Source organism: Culex pipiens, chromosome 2 (assembly GCF_016801865.2).
Source record: "Culex pipiens pallens isolate TS chromosome 2, TS_CPP_V2, whole genome shotgun sequence".
Lineage (NCBI taxonomy): Eukaryota > Metazoa > Arthropoda > Insecta > Diptera > Culicidae > Culex > Culex pipiens.
In genome coordinates, this window is record NC_068938.1 from 113,840,383 (window position 1) to 113,855,296 (window position 14,914).

Below are 14,914 nucleotides of genomic sequence, written 5' to 3' on the forward strand. Positions count from 1 at the left end.
ATTTTGCAGTTTATGGTTTAAAATACTAACAGATAGAAGAGATATTTTTTAGGGCAGAGCTTGAAACGTAAACGTGAAAGCATTACGTATCGCTTAGTTTGGTGTTTTTATGTTTTTCAGATTATTTAAATGTTTAATGATTAATTTGGTTTATGAAATACTGACATATTCCGGCAATGCAACGTCAGGAATTTTTTTTCGAAATATGGCTCGTGTCTTGATATCAAAAATTCAAAACCAATCCAAAACTTAAATAATAGAATCGGCTAAGAAACAGAATTTTCAACAAGTAGTGTATATGGTAAACTAATTTTATTTCAAAATTTTCATTCGCCACGATATGCGATTTATGAAGCGATATTTATCCTTACCTGGGCGAGAGAACTGAGCTTGGTATTTTCTGAGGAACGACGGAGTGTGTAAACCTGGTCGCTCCGAGGGACGATACAGACGAGATGCCCAGATCGATGCTGTGGCGTGATTTGGGCGTCAGCATGGACACGGGAAACACGGGACTGGGCAGGGCTGAAACGACGGCGGGACAGGGCACAGTTGCCGGCTGGAGCTGATCACCGCCCGGAATGGGCAGATTATTGCTGGCGTCCAAACTCTCCAACCGTTGCCGCCGACGTCCCTTCCGGATGACGTACGTTCCCCGACCGCTGATGTCCGGTACGTTCGGAATGAGCTCATCTGTAAGTTTGGAAAGGCATTTCAAGTTGGGTTCAAGGTGAACACGCTTGAGCGACGTACCTGAGTCAGAGTACAGGGACGCGGCCTCGTCCTCGGTGCTACAGATCGGAATGTCGGGCGGATCAGGCCACTCGTTGGATTCACTTTTCCTGTTGCTGGGCGTCGATTCCAGACTCGACTGCGAACTGGTAACATTCTTGCCGCTGCCGCTGCCCGTTTTTCGCCTGCCAATAACCTGTAAATGTAGGTAAATGAAATGAAAATTTTAGCAATGAGCAATTTTCCCAAGGCAAGGGAAAGGTTGTAGGAGGTGGTGATGAAAATTGCGGGGTTGAATGAATTATAAACTAGACACATCCATTTCCTAGCCCCTGACGGTTTGTCTGAATATTGCACGAAACGAAGGAGGACAGGCATTAGCTATGCTGGCTGATCCACTTTCCACGAGATGGTACAACCGACGTCGTTGTAGAGCTTTCGGGTTGGTTTGGTTGAGGGGTTAGGGGTGAACTTTCAGTACAGTCCGTGTCAATTTTCATTTAACTAATGTTTGGCTTAATTTGCTTCCGTGAGGTTGCTGTTTGGAATCAAAAATGAGTTATTGTAGAGAGAAAAGTTTGTGCACTTTTCCGAGTTTTCTGGAACTGGGCATAAAGTTCAACTGTTGATGGTCAGATGGAAATTATTTAATGGAGTTTTGAGCCACTTGATAGAGGTCAATTTGAAAGTTATGTTGGGTTTGCATAGTGTGTTATTGTGGGACTAAATTTTAAGTATTCATAGCAAACCGTTTTGCATCTTTTCTTGTCTTTATTTCTGTTAAGGTATTCTTCTTTAGTTAAGTTTTACAGCAGCACACCTTCTACCTTCTATCGGATGAGGAAGTAAAATGTCGGTCCCGGCCTTGGTTGTTAGGCCGTTAAGTCATTCCAGGTGTTGGAGTCGTCTCCATGCCATAAGTACAAACAACACACCAAACCAAGCCTACTCCGGTGGAATCGCTGGCGGCGGACCCGGGGGTCGTTAATGTGGATGGTTTGATTTTTGAGCAGCACAAAATTAATTATTTTTTTTTCAACGTTCTCACACTGAAAATTGCGAATTGCGAATTATACTTCCCCCCTATCCCTCTCGACCAAAAAATATATCAGCCTAAGTTTCATAATAAATGTTTAAGGAAGAGAAAAAAGTAAGAAATTCGAAATAAACTCAATAAATTTGATTTGAAAATTTTGTCAGCAATTTCAAGAATGACTTCTTCACATTTTTTCTAATTTATTATTCATATTTGTTTGTCCTTTATTTTTCCTTACCATTTTGAGGGCAACATTTTAATACCGGCTAAAGCTTGCATAATTATTTATTCATGTTTTTGATTGATTAAATTTTGCTATGATAAAAAGAGATATCAGTTCATATTTCAAAAGATTTATTTTTCGCAAACTTAACGAACGTTATAAACGTCCATCATAGCCGATGAAAAACTAGTGAGAAATATTTTATATCATAAAACTTGACGTCTTGACACAATCCAGCTATCTAGTGCATGTTGATGTACTATCCCATGGATGTAAAGTCTGTACATCACACAACTGTCAGGCAAAAGTGTCCACATAAATTCACAGAGAATGCATTTCTCAGTGGACTTTTTGTCAACCCTATTTGAGTGACAAATTTTAAACAGTCAGTTTCAGTCATGTTCAACTACTGCAATTGTGGTTAATCTCCATTGAAACGGAAAAGAAATTTATCAGATTCAACCAAAGGAACTTCACTTGAATGGATTTAAATTGTACGTGCGATGAAAGTATAAACCATTCCCCGAAAAGAGAGGACTCCCAAAGGAGGAGCGAAAACTGTAATCATTTACGAGACGAGTCTCTTAGCACATTATTTGAAATGAGCCAGGCATGCGGCAACAGATAAACTACTTCCGCGCTCGGCAACTCTCAACTCTACCACCCTCTTGAGGGACTCCCGGCGGAACATCAGGTATGAATGAGGCTTTCGCTGCCTTCACGAGATAAGGCCGGTGGGGAGCCCGGAAGTGGAAATAGAATTAAACTCCACGGTGGGAAAATTCCGTAATGCCTCACCCTTTCCCGGGGATTTCCCCTTCCCACTGACACAACTTTTTTTGGTTGAATGGCATCTGCAGAGGGGGAGCCGTTTTTCGTGCCTCAAGACAATAAAATTGCTTTCTAAAGAACCACCAGAGGGAGATACTTTTTAATGAACCATGTAACGATATGTATATATGTTTTTGGGAGCAACTAGGGACGACAGGAAGTTTGAGGCCGTGCCGAGGGTTTAGTGTTTGTTAAAGGGGGTCATTATGGTACTAGTGGGGAAGTTAATTTGAAAACATATAATTAGTAATGAGAACATGTTATCACTTCCGGCAGAATAATGTTCACAACTATTTCAATGGACTCGGTGGAACTTTAAAACAAATTGTTTGAACCAGGCTTGAGTTTAAGTATGCCAAATGATAGAGTGATATTATAAGAGAAAACAACAATTTTATAAAATTGTGTTTCAAACAAAAACTTCGGAACAAAACCATTAAAATCCTCATGGAATACCACAAATGTGTGAAAATGGCATGATACTGTCAGCAGCAATTTTTTACATCATAAATTCAAATGTGTCGAGCAGTTGTACATATTCACTTTCATGAGAAAGTTTGCGTTTTTTTTATCACGACCGTTGTTTTTAGGCTGTGTATTTTTTCCCCTATCCTGCTCCAAGGATGGACTGATGCCAAGAATGGGCCCACGAAAATGGTGACGATTATTGCTCACCTACAAAAAATATTGTGGCTTAGGCATTTGCCCTGCTGCTGGTTGGTGAACTGTCCCGAGGGTGTGGCAGCCAGAAAAACGTGGGTGATAAATTTAGCAACTTAGTATAATCCGTATAAGCTTGTTTTTTAGTTGGAATGTTTTTTCCTGTGTTGTGTTGCTTTTGTGCCTCGTGTGAGGTGCATTTTTTTAGGATTTGTTAGAGGTGTTTTTTCATATTTGTACGTTTTCGTGCGCAAGTGAATTGATTTATATAGAAAAATGCTTTTTATCTATTTTCTATAAAAGATCATGGAAATTTCATCCATGTGAAATGGTACATAAGGGGTTACATACATGTAAATCGGCAAAAATGTCGGAGGTTGGTATGAGGACACATTTATTTTTTTTAAATCTGATTACAAGATATTAGGATACACATTTTCATCTTTCAACAAAACAAATTTGGAGAAATTTGGTATACAAACTTGCCGAGATATAGCTATTAGCAGTTTCAAAAAACGGGTGCCACGATATCTCAACACTGCTTTGACCAAATCGGCACAACATTTTGGTGAGGACTTGTTAAACCGGTCCCGTGTGCATGACAAAGGCCGATTTTCAGAAAGTTTATTAAAAATAAGATAAAAATATTTTTATGTTTTTCATATGAAAAATAGTTGGTTTTTGATTTTTGCGTTTTTTTAAAAGGCAATTTTTTTAATTTGGGCTTCGTCATATACACGGGATATGTCTTTAGAGTCAAAAAAAAAATATCAAATTATTCGCTCTACAGCATTGCCTTGGCGTTCTCGATTGCGAGATTCCTACTCGAAACTAAGTGTCCGAAGGCTTGATTGTTGAGGCAACTGTAAACCTCTTTTTACACCTTAGTTTCCATCCACCCCTGGATTCGAACTGACGACCTTTGTGTTGTGAGTCCAAATGCCTACCAGCGACTCCACCGAGGGAGGACCAAGGGAGACGACTCCTACACCTGGATTGAGCTATCGACCTAACCCTTTAGGTTAGACCGGGGCCAACATTTACTTCCCCATCCGACGGATGGCGTTGTGAGACAAATCTCGTCTCGAAAAATGCCAGCGGGACCGTGTCTGGGATCGAACCCAAGTCGACTGGGTGAGAGGCAGCCACGCTTACCCCTAAACCACGGTCCCGGATCTTGCGTCTTTAGAGTCTTCACATCAAATTTCAACCAATTTGGTCCATCCCATCTCGAGATATCGTGGCACTCGTAAATCAATTCGGTGTTTAGAGAAAAACGCTCAGAAAGTTTGACGGGCTGCTTAGTGCAAGGCAAAATTTTAAGCTTAATTCGTCTCTTACTCAGTTTAATCATGATATATCTTCTTGAAACTTTCAGGAGTGATTAAAAATCATCTTTTTAGTGGATTCGTAAATTTTCTGTAATATGAAATTTTGTGATTTTTTACAACTATGTAACCCCTTAAAAAAACCCATAAGTTTCATAAAAATTAAACATTGGGATCAAATATCAAATTTGATTTGATAAAATTGATTCATTCATTATAAATGGGAAACACGAAAACAAGAGACAAGCATAAAAAAACAAGTGCACACTTGCTTTCCTTTGATAACACTGACCTACAAAATTTTACAAAAATGATTTCGAGGACTCAACTCAAGGGGAACCATAAAGTTTGGGGACTCCGGAAATATGTGCACTTTGAATTTTTCAAAAATATTTGGACTGGGCCGAATGGTTTGTCTCCAAAGTTTATATGGAGATTTAAGGCGGTTCTTTGCTGTTGCATACAAGCAAAAATTGCATGCAATATTTGGGAGTAGCGAACAGCACTAATTACAAACTTTTAACAAAAATCATTCGGCCCAGTTTAAATATTTTTGAAACAACCCGAGCAGACGGAAATAACTTGGGAATAACATTCTTTGTTATTTGAAAATACTAGGCCAATAACATTTTATGTTATTTATAACAGGATTTGTTATTCGCCGTTATGATTTTTTTGTTATTGAATTGTTATTGTAATAACAGACTAATAACATTTTACGTTATTTTTCGAACAAATCTTTGTTATTATTTTTTGTTATTTTAACAACTAATCCGATCATCCCAATAACGTTTGGAGTTATTCTTCCATAACAAAAAATGTTATTCTCAAGTTGTTTTTGCTGTCAATCAATATCAGACCAATAACAATTTTTGTTATGATAACATAAACTGTTATTGAACTCTTATGCAAAAATGGATTTTTCAAGATTATTCCATAACACTTTCTGTTATTTTAACAGTATTTGTTATTGAAATGGCATGAATTTAGTTATTACCGTCTGTTCGGGAATCAAAGTGCACATGTTTCTGGGGACCACAAAATTTGTGCTTCTCCTCGAAGCGGAGAATTGTTTTTGGTCGGTGTAATCGAATTGAAAGTTGCATTCGTGAACAGATTTCATCACAAATTTACAAATCAATGTAAGCTGTTTACGATAACGGGAAATGGTTTTGTGCTGGATACTAAATAGTGGTTCGCAAAACGGCCTCAATTTTGAACTGTCAAAGTGGAACCAATTTACTGTTCGCCAAAAGTAGAGAGTATTCCTATCGATCATTATAATTTTTTTTTAAAAAGGTCCAATAAACCAAATTTTCAGTTTTTGCTTTTTGGGTGTTTGTCAATATCCCTGACTCAAGACGGTTTCAAAAACACTCAAAAAGCAAAAACTGAAAATTTGGTTTATTGGACCTTTTTTAAAAAAAATCCAGATATGTGGCTTTTGAGGACCTGATGTTGAAGTCAACATATCTTAAGAAAAATGAAGGCGAGATCGTTATTTTTTTTTAAATTATGGATGGAAGTAGTTTATGAAGTCGATACGGTTGTATCCATCCAGAAGCTGTCGTTATCGTTTGGTTCCGTTTGAAAACCTACTGGTTTAGTGAAAATCTTTTCTGTTTGTTGGATCAGCTTCGCTGAGATTAGCGATGTTTATTTGCTGGACCAGGAAGAGCTGCAGGATTACAAAATCAGCCAGGGAATTTATCTGCGACACCGCAGAATGACACTCTAGCCGCAGTTCTTCGTCACCCGTAAAAATGAAAAATGTCTTGTAACCGATCGAAAACACACAAAATTTGCAAGGAAAAAAACGTAAAAAATTAGACAAAATTAAACACATACTACTGATTATAAAAAAGCTCATTTATCAGTAAGAAAAAAGTCATGCTTGTGCTTGAACAGCCTCCTACTTTATAGAAGTAAACAAAGTGGGATCATTCGAAAATCACGTTACGCATTCTCTCTATTCATCACCCAGGTTTTGTGCATGTATCTAAAGTGATTTTCTTCACATCGTTCCGTAGCATTCATGAAAAACTTCCGGAAATTATGAAGTGTCCCTCAATTCCGATCCATAGATATCTTCCAAGAATATCAAGCCCCATGCACATCAGGTGGAAAGCCAAAGAAAAAGCCGGTCACACATCGCGTATATCGACGTCGTCGTGCTATCATGTCGCACCCGCCATTTCGACGTTCCGAGAAAAACGCGTTTTAATGTTTGACCTTGAATATACAAAAACGAAAGCACACATTGTAAACAATAACAAACACGTTTTGTTTGGTTGACCATTCTGTGCATTGTCCCGAAGTTTGGTTGTATTTGGTTGCTGGAGTCCCGAGTTATAATTACAAATGTTTACGGTAGTCTGACTTGTACGTGCGTCAAACGCATCCTGACCTGAAATCCCTTTGGCCAATTGTCACACTTACATCGATTTTCAGGGAGTGACAAGATAGCACGACAAGATTGAAACTACTTTCATATGTAAAGTGACAAAAATGCACGGAGTTTTTTCGGTTTTTGGTGAATATCTCAGGATTGAAATCGAATTTTGAGGATCTGTGAAGGTCAACAGGTGAGGCATTGTGCTGCACAAAATGGCGTTCTTAACTCAAAATGCACGTACGACAAGTTAGCACGATGGCGACGATATGCTTTCCTTCATAAGAACGGTCTAGCTTTCTTTTTGGCTCCGTTGTCCATCATCGACATGTATCTATTCGCAATAGATAAGAGCGAGAGAGTGTGAGCGAGGGAGATAGAAAGCGTTTCCTCATAATAAAAGGTTGCCTTTGATAGGATCGTCGGATTATGAAAATAAAAGCATCCATGTTTCTTTCGATCCTTGCCGTGTTCCCACGGCTGGAGGAAAGTCAATATGGATTCAATGGGGGTGGACTGTTAGGGTGGTCTTTTATTTTCTTTTTGTAAGCAAACCCAAGAAAATGTGGATACAACATTGAAATATTTTGGATGGTTCAGAAATAAAACTTATAAACGCTTTCAAAAAGTTCAACAGGACAAATTTGGCCTGTAAACTGGTTTTTGTGACCTCCGAGTCCATTTTCAATCCGATATGAATTTTATGAAATTCAACAAACCGACCATTGAGTAATATTATATTGGTTAGAATTCGAAGGTGACTCGAAATTTTGGAGGCGTTGATTTTCCTGAACCCGGTTATTTTAATTTATAAAAAAATACAATACATACAATAGGAAAATATTTACAAAATAAAACTATTATATATACACTCCGTTTTAAGCTGTTAGCGTGCGATATACACGTCTTCAAATATATTTCACAAAAGTTGAGCTATGGATTATCTTTATTGGTAATACACACAAGAATATTTTCCACAACTTGGAATGACAAATGCGGATGGATAATTGCACCATAAAAATTACAGAAAATTAGATCCTTAATTTGGTCTAAATCACATCTGAAATCTCATTAACACGTCGTCGTTTTCGTGCTATCTTGTTGCACGTGCTTTTGGGTAAAATTGAGTTGTGATAGCAATTTAATTCAAGTGTAATAGATCTATTACAATCAAGATAATCCATAGCTCAACTTTTGTAAAATATATTTGAAGACGTGTATATCGCACGCTAACAGCTTAAAACGGAGAGTATATAATAGTTTTATTTTGTAAATATTGTCCTTAGAATATAAGCAATGGCCAAAATCAGTTTCCAACTATCGACCACCCTAACCCACATATAAGTTGCATGTATTCACCGGTTGTGACAGATGGTGTGCCGGCCCGGCCTGTGTCTTTTAAGGTTTAATGTATTCATACTTGTCCGTCCGTACCGTAAGATGGATACATAAATAATCGACGTGACTGACAGATGGGGGATGGCAACGCCAAGAAGTCGTCCTTCTTTTTCTTCTTCTTCTTCTGCATCATCTTCATACCTGAGCCCGACCAGGTCGTTTATATCTATTTGATAGGGTTTCCGATCGAGTGAATAATTTAAATGGGCGCGCAGGCACGCCAGATGGACAAGTGTTTTGATAGCTGTTTTTGCTCTCTTCCACTCGGTCCTAGTGTGGGGTAAAAAAAAAGGGTGGAAAAGTCTTTATTCACTTTTGGCACGGCAAAGTTGCGGCGTGGGGCCGAAGAAGTAAACCTAAAGAGATAAGGAAGTTGTTATGCTGAGAGCAGATTGCTGGGAAAATCGTTTCCATTCTACGAGCCCCGCATCGGCTTAGGAAGGCTGCAGCAGAGGTGGGAAAGATGTCAAGTCCTTGAGCCGGCTCAAGTGGATAGCCTTCTTCAGTAAGTTTTGATGAGTTTGTGATAAATGGACACTGGCCAGATTGTAAGCTATCTCCGGTTTGGGCAGTGGAAAGTTGTTCTTGCATCGAACTGGCTCAGGGAAGGGTTGATTTTTTGTTAATGAAGAACTATAGTTTGATGGAGACGCTTGGTGGCTGTGGTTTAGTTTGACACACCATGCGCCTCCATCGATGTTTTATCATGATTAATGATATTTACATTAATTTCTACCCGTTCAGTCCCGGGCTTTTGAAGTGGATGTGGTGGGTTAATGAATGAATAAAGTATAAAAGGAACTCTGCGGTTTAATCGCACTCACCTTGCTGCATCCGGAGCCGGAGGTTGCGGGTTTGGCTGTGGTCAACGGATCCCCAAAGCTGGCCGGATCGTCCAGGTTCACCTCCCAGGCTATGCTGTGGCGTTTGCTAGGTGTGACCGGAGCTGAAAGCGACGGTGGGGGTGGCACCGTGACCGGTCCCGGGGGTGGCGGCAGTGATGATTCCTCCAACGAGTCCTCGGAGAACCGTTCCTCGTCACTATCCTCATGCCTCGGCTGCTTGCCATTGCGTGGCCGCGTTGGTCGCGTGAATTCGACGGCACTGCTGGTGGCAAATATTCGATTCGTAACCAGACCGTGGTTGTAGTTGATGTTCAGTGGCACTCCATGGGTGGGCGACAGGGACGAGTTGTTCTCGGACTCGTTGTTTTCCGGGGACGAGGTCTCCTGTGAGGACTGTGAGTTGTCCGACGGATAGTTGCCAGGTCGACAGACTGCGGTGGCGGCAGCAGACCCGTGTCGTTCGATTGATCCGGGCAGGTTTCGGGAGGGAAGGCGTCTGGGTGGGGACGCCCTGCCGGGGTAGATGGTCACCGGGTGCTCGTTAACTATGGGCTCTGCGGAAAATGAGAAAATCGAACGTTGTATTATGTATGCTCGCTCAGCTGACTTTGAACGCAAGCAATGAAATAATCGTACAAACGTAATCATTGATGGTCGTAAAATCACGTCGATGGCCGCCAGTTTGAACTGGCTAAGGACCGTCGTAATTTATGTGTGTAATTTAAGTCGCAGCGTAAATTTATCGACCACAACGAGGGAAATATCTTTGATGATGTTGAATAATGTTTCAAGCTTGCTTTGAACAATTGCTAGTTTTTCCACCAAGAAATCTTGATTATTAATTTATTTTAGAAAAACAATGTTCGGAGTTTTTATCATTCAGTGATTAGATCTGCGGGCTTCAGTCACGACAGGGGTGAGATTGGGTCAAAGTGATGACCCAATGAAACTTAAATCTGTCCAAGGGACATTTTACGAAAACTTTGCTGAAAAAATCAAGTTCCTAGCACAAATCCTATCAAGGGGTGAGATTGGGTTAATTTTCAAACGATTGGCTTTGGTGACGTAATATTTGAACGATCCCTTTAAGGTCCCTTTATGTTGTCGAATTTGCAAACATTGAAATGTTTTCCACAAACATTCTTTTCCGATTTTGGATAAAAAATGGTCGATCTAAAAAAAATCAGCGAAATGGATGAAAAATATAGACGAGTTTGAAAAAATTTAAATCTTTGAAAATTCGACAGCATATACACGGAGAAAAAAGAGTTCCCAAAATCGTGAACAAGCGTTCATGAATATGGGAACCACGAAATAAATGTTCAAATGCCATGGTACTTTTTTTTTACACTTTGTTCGAGGTTCCCATTTTCGTGAACGCTTGTTCACGATTTTGGGAACTCTTTTTTCTCCGTGTAGTTACGGATTTATTTACAGGATTTCTATCTGTGTAGAATTCATCAAATTCCACCATAATTTGGAAAAATGTTGGAACAATCCTTCACGTTACAAGTTTTCCGATATATTTTTTTTATTAGAAATTTCGAGAGGTGTTTAGTTCTTTGATCCATAATCACCCCACTTCAAGAAAAAGATATTCGCCAGTACCACGAAACATCCCTACAACTTCAACTGCACAAATTATTCAAACAACATGCAAATGAATTCGTAAGTGGCCTTCCAGGCATACGCCATACCACAGTTTGCAGTCCTAAGCAACTTCATCTCCAAAAGCTGAATTTTGCGTACATTGACGGACCCGGAAGTGTTCGAACGCGCTTTAAGAACGGGGTATGAAATTGTACAAAAAAAAAGAACCATCGTGCACTGTACCAAGTAATGTGAGCTTCTACCTTCCGGGGACAGCGTAAATTTTGAGTTGGAAGGGTGTCCGTTTGGGGTAAATAACGCGACATTAACTCCCACAGGATTTTCTAATCCCCGGTGGCGCACTTTACTGGCGACGGAAGGGATAAAAATGATGCTTAATGAGATAGCTGATGAGCGCCGCGGGTGGTGGTTGGCGTTGGGGGGAATGAAGAAGATTAGGTTCCAAGGATTTGGATACTCGTAAAGTTGGAGAAATATTAGCCAAATAAAAACTCGCCGTGAAATTATTATTGCACATTCCATACTTTAATGTTTTCTTGCATTAAAGTTATGCAGACGTCAAATTTTATATCTGAATTCTTCAAAAATTTAATGTGTAAATTTTTGCACTTTACAAATTTGGAAAGTATTTACACACCACAACTATTTAAAACATTATTTGATCAAGATTTTTATTGTAAAACTAACCTGGCATCCGCGTCATCCCCCGCAGGACGGCGTCGTGTACGGCGCTGATCCCGATGCCCCCGAGTTGGTTCCGGTCGTCGTCTAGACTGCCTCCGCTCGGCGGCGGTTCGCTTGGTCCGGTTGGTTTGGGCGGGCTGGAACATGGAAGACTTGCGTATCGCGTGGGTAAAACGTTGGAGGGTCGCGTCTTTGGCTGAAACGAGAGAGAGAAAGATGTAAACTATACTCAGCTTTTACACAAATATTAGATTTGTAAATGCGGTATGATTAGTGAAATGTATTTTTCAAGTCTTGTGCGCTTCCGCAGGATTAGAGCAAACATCTTCTAGGATAGTTTCGCTTGAAAATTCTTACAGCAGCAGCTTGGATCTCTGCTAAGTGGAACCATAATCGTTCCGGCTTTTGCCCATTTCGTCTCTGCACGATACAGGGTGGAATATATTTTAACTTCTTTTTTTTCTGTCGGTAGTCTACCGAAAACTGCTTCAGATTCCTCGCTTGAGATTGTATTTTGATGTGATTTATGTCGGTAAAACGAAATTGGTAGGACAAAATTTTCATGTTATGCCACTACAGCGTTTTGCCGGTCTTGGTCCTCGGAGTTGGCGGAGCTTCTCCAAGACCACAGAAAATATATAGTGTGGGGCCAGAACCCGGAGCCAGAAGCATCAGGAACCGTTCCGTCCCGCAGCAGATAGACTGTGGGAGATGTTGAAGATGGGTGTTTAAGATATGTTATGGTCGGGAACAACGAAAATCAAATACACTCGGATAGCATCCTGCCCGCAAAACGTTTACTTCACTCGTTGGGAGCCAGTGTTGGGAGCAAGTATCGTACTTGGGAGACAGTTTTCGGCTGGTCTCTTTCGGTCCTTTTATTTTGTGGACAGATATGCTCGGTATATGCCAATTTAAATTGAGCAAATTTATTAGAATTATTTGCATACGACATTCATTCCAGAGCGTGGCATCCATTAGCGAAGATTGAATGATTTTGATGTTGAGTAATAAAATTGTATGGAGAGAAAAATAACACACGTTGTCAAGCTATTACTTTTTTCCGAGTTTTTATTACTTTTTTTTTTTGCCGAGATCAGGTTTAGTAAAGTTAAACTATTTTTTCATGCTCAGTTTAATAACAGGATAGAATATGTGCGTTTGTCTGTCCCACCCGTGTGGATCAATCGGACCGCGCACTGGACTACCAATCCAGAGGTTGCTGATTCGAATCCCGCGGCGGGCGCTCTAAAATTCTTTGTGTAAATATGGGTATCCGGCGCCGTCGCTCCGTGCCGTACTCAAACACTTAGGAGCCCAGGGCGGCGAAGTCCTTGTAGATAAAAGGAAGACACTAGTGGTTGGTACTAGCAATGGTGGCCGACAGCTATAAAGTCAACTTCGTTCATATGTGCGTTTGTCCAAATTTGGCAAGTTATTTCACGTTCTAAATTAAGAAGCTAAATCCTTTTTGCCTTCCTCACTGAGGTAAGGCTATAATCCTGCTCCAAAATTGAACTTTTTATTTTAAGCTCGAAAACCCACCTTGATGTATACATATCGACTCAGAATTGAAAACTGAACAAATGTCTGTGTGTATGTGTGTGTGTATGTGTGTGTGTGTATGTGTGTGTGTATGTGTGTGTGTATGTGTGTGTGTATGTGACCAATAATGTCACTCAGTTTTCTCAGCACTGGCTGAACCGATTTTGACCAAACCAGTCGCATTCGACTTGGTTTAGGGTCCCATACGGTGCTATTGAATTGTTTGAAGTTTCGATAAGTAGTTCAAAAGTTATGTATAAAAATGTGTTTTCGCATATTTTCAGAAGTTGAATAAATGGCAGTAAACTGAACCAAACATCATCATGCTATACATCGTTGAATAGGTAATTGAAAGACTTTTCCAACGAGTCCAAGACATTGATAATCTGGCAACCCTGTCTCGAGTTATAACCACTTAAGTGATATTTATGTAATTTTTTGTAGCCGGATCTCACTTAAATGTATGTAAACAATGTCCAGATCCATCATCCGACCCATCGTTGGTTAGGTAATCGAAAGACCTTTCCAACGAGTCTACAACATTGATAATCTGGCAACCCTGTCTCGAGTTCTGACCACTTAAGTGATATTTATACACTATTTTTGTAGCTGGGTCTCGCTTAAATGTATGTAAACAATGTCCGGATCCATCATCCAACCCGTCGTTGGTTAGGTAATCAAAAGACCTTTCTAACGAGTATAAAACATTGAAGATCTGGCAACCCTGTCTCGAGTTTTGACCACTTAAGTGATATTTATGTACTTTTTTGTAGCTGGAACTCACTTAAATGTATGTAAACTATGTCCGGATCCATCATCCGACCCATCGTTGGTTAGGTGGTCAAAAGACCTTTCCAACGAGCCTAAAACATTGAAGATCTGGCAACCTTGTCTCGAGTTCTGACCACTTAAGTGATATTTATGCACTTTTTTTGTAGCCGGATCTCACTTAAATGTATGTAAACAATGTCCGGATCCATCATCCGACCCATCGTTGGTTAGGTAGTCAAAAGACCTTTCCAACGAGCCTAAAACATTGAAGATCTGGCAACCCTGTCTCGAGTTATAACCACTTAAGTGATATTTATGTAATTTTATGTAGCCGGATCTCACTTAAATGTATGTAAACAATGTCCAGATCCATCATCCGACCCATCGTTGGTTAGGTAATCGAAAGACCTTTCCAACGAGTCTACAACATTGATAATCTGGCAACCCTGTCTCGAGTTCTGACCACTTAAGTGATATTTATGCACTATTTTTGTAGCTGGATCTCGCTTAAATGTATGTAAACAATGTCCGGATCCATCATCCAACCCGTCGTTGGTTAGGTAATCAAAAGACCTTTCCAACGAGTATAAAACATTGAAGATCTGGCAACCCTGTCTCGAGTTTTGACCACTTAAGTGATATTTATGCACTTTTTTTGTAGCCGGATCTCACTTAAATGTATGTAAACAATGTCCGGATCCATCATCCGACCCATCGTTGGTTAGGTAGTCAAAAGACCTTTCCAACGAGCTTAAAACAATGATGATCTGGCAACCCTGTCTCGAGTTCTGACCACTTAAGTGATATTTATGTACGTTTTTTTGTAGCTGGATCTCACTTAAATGTATGTAAACAATG

The 14,914-nt window shown here is 39.9% G+C and overlaps 1 protein-coding gene across 10 annotated transcripts in view; it reads right to left on the minus strand.

Moving 5' to 3' along the window:
* LOC120414646 (uncharacterized) overlaps positions 1-14,914 on the minus strand; it is a 214,374-nt gene that overhangs the window by 48,048 nt on the left and 151,412 nt on the right. For all 10 annotated transcript variants that reach the window (XM_052707913.1, XM_039575893.2, XM_039575887.2 and 7 more), the window contains exons 7-10: positions 11,744-11,936; positions 9,425-9,999; positions 754-928; positions 372-693 (exon numbers count right to left, since the gene is read on the minus strand). In XM_052707913.1, the coding sequence (XP_052563873.1) occupies positions 372-693; positions 754-928; positions 9,425-9,999; positions 11,744-11,936 (1,265 nt within the window). The remainder of the gene's footprint in view (positions 1-371; positions 694-753; positions 929-9,424; positions 10,000-11,743; positions 11,937-14,914) is intronic.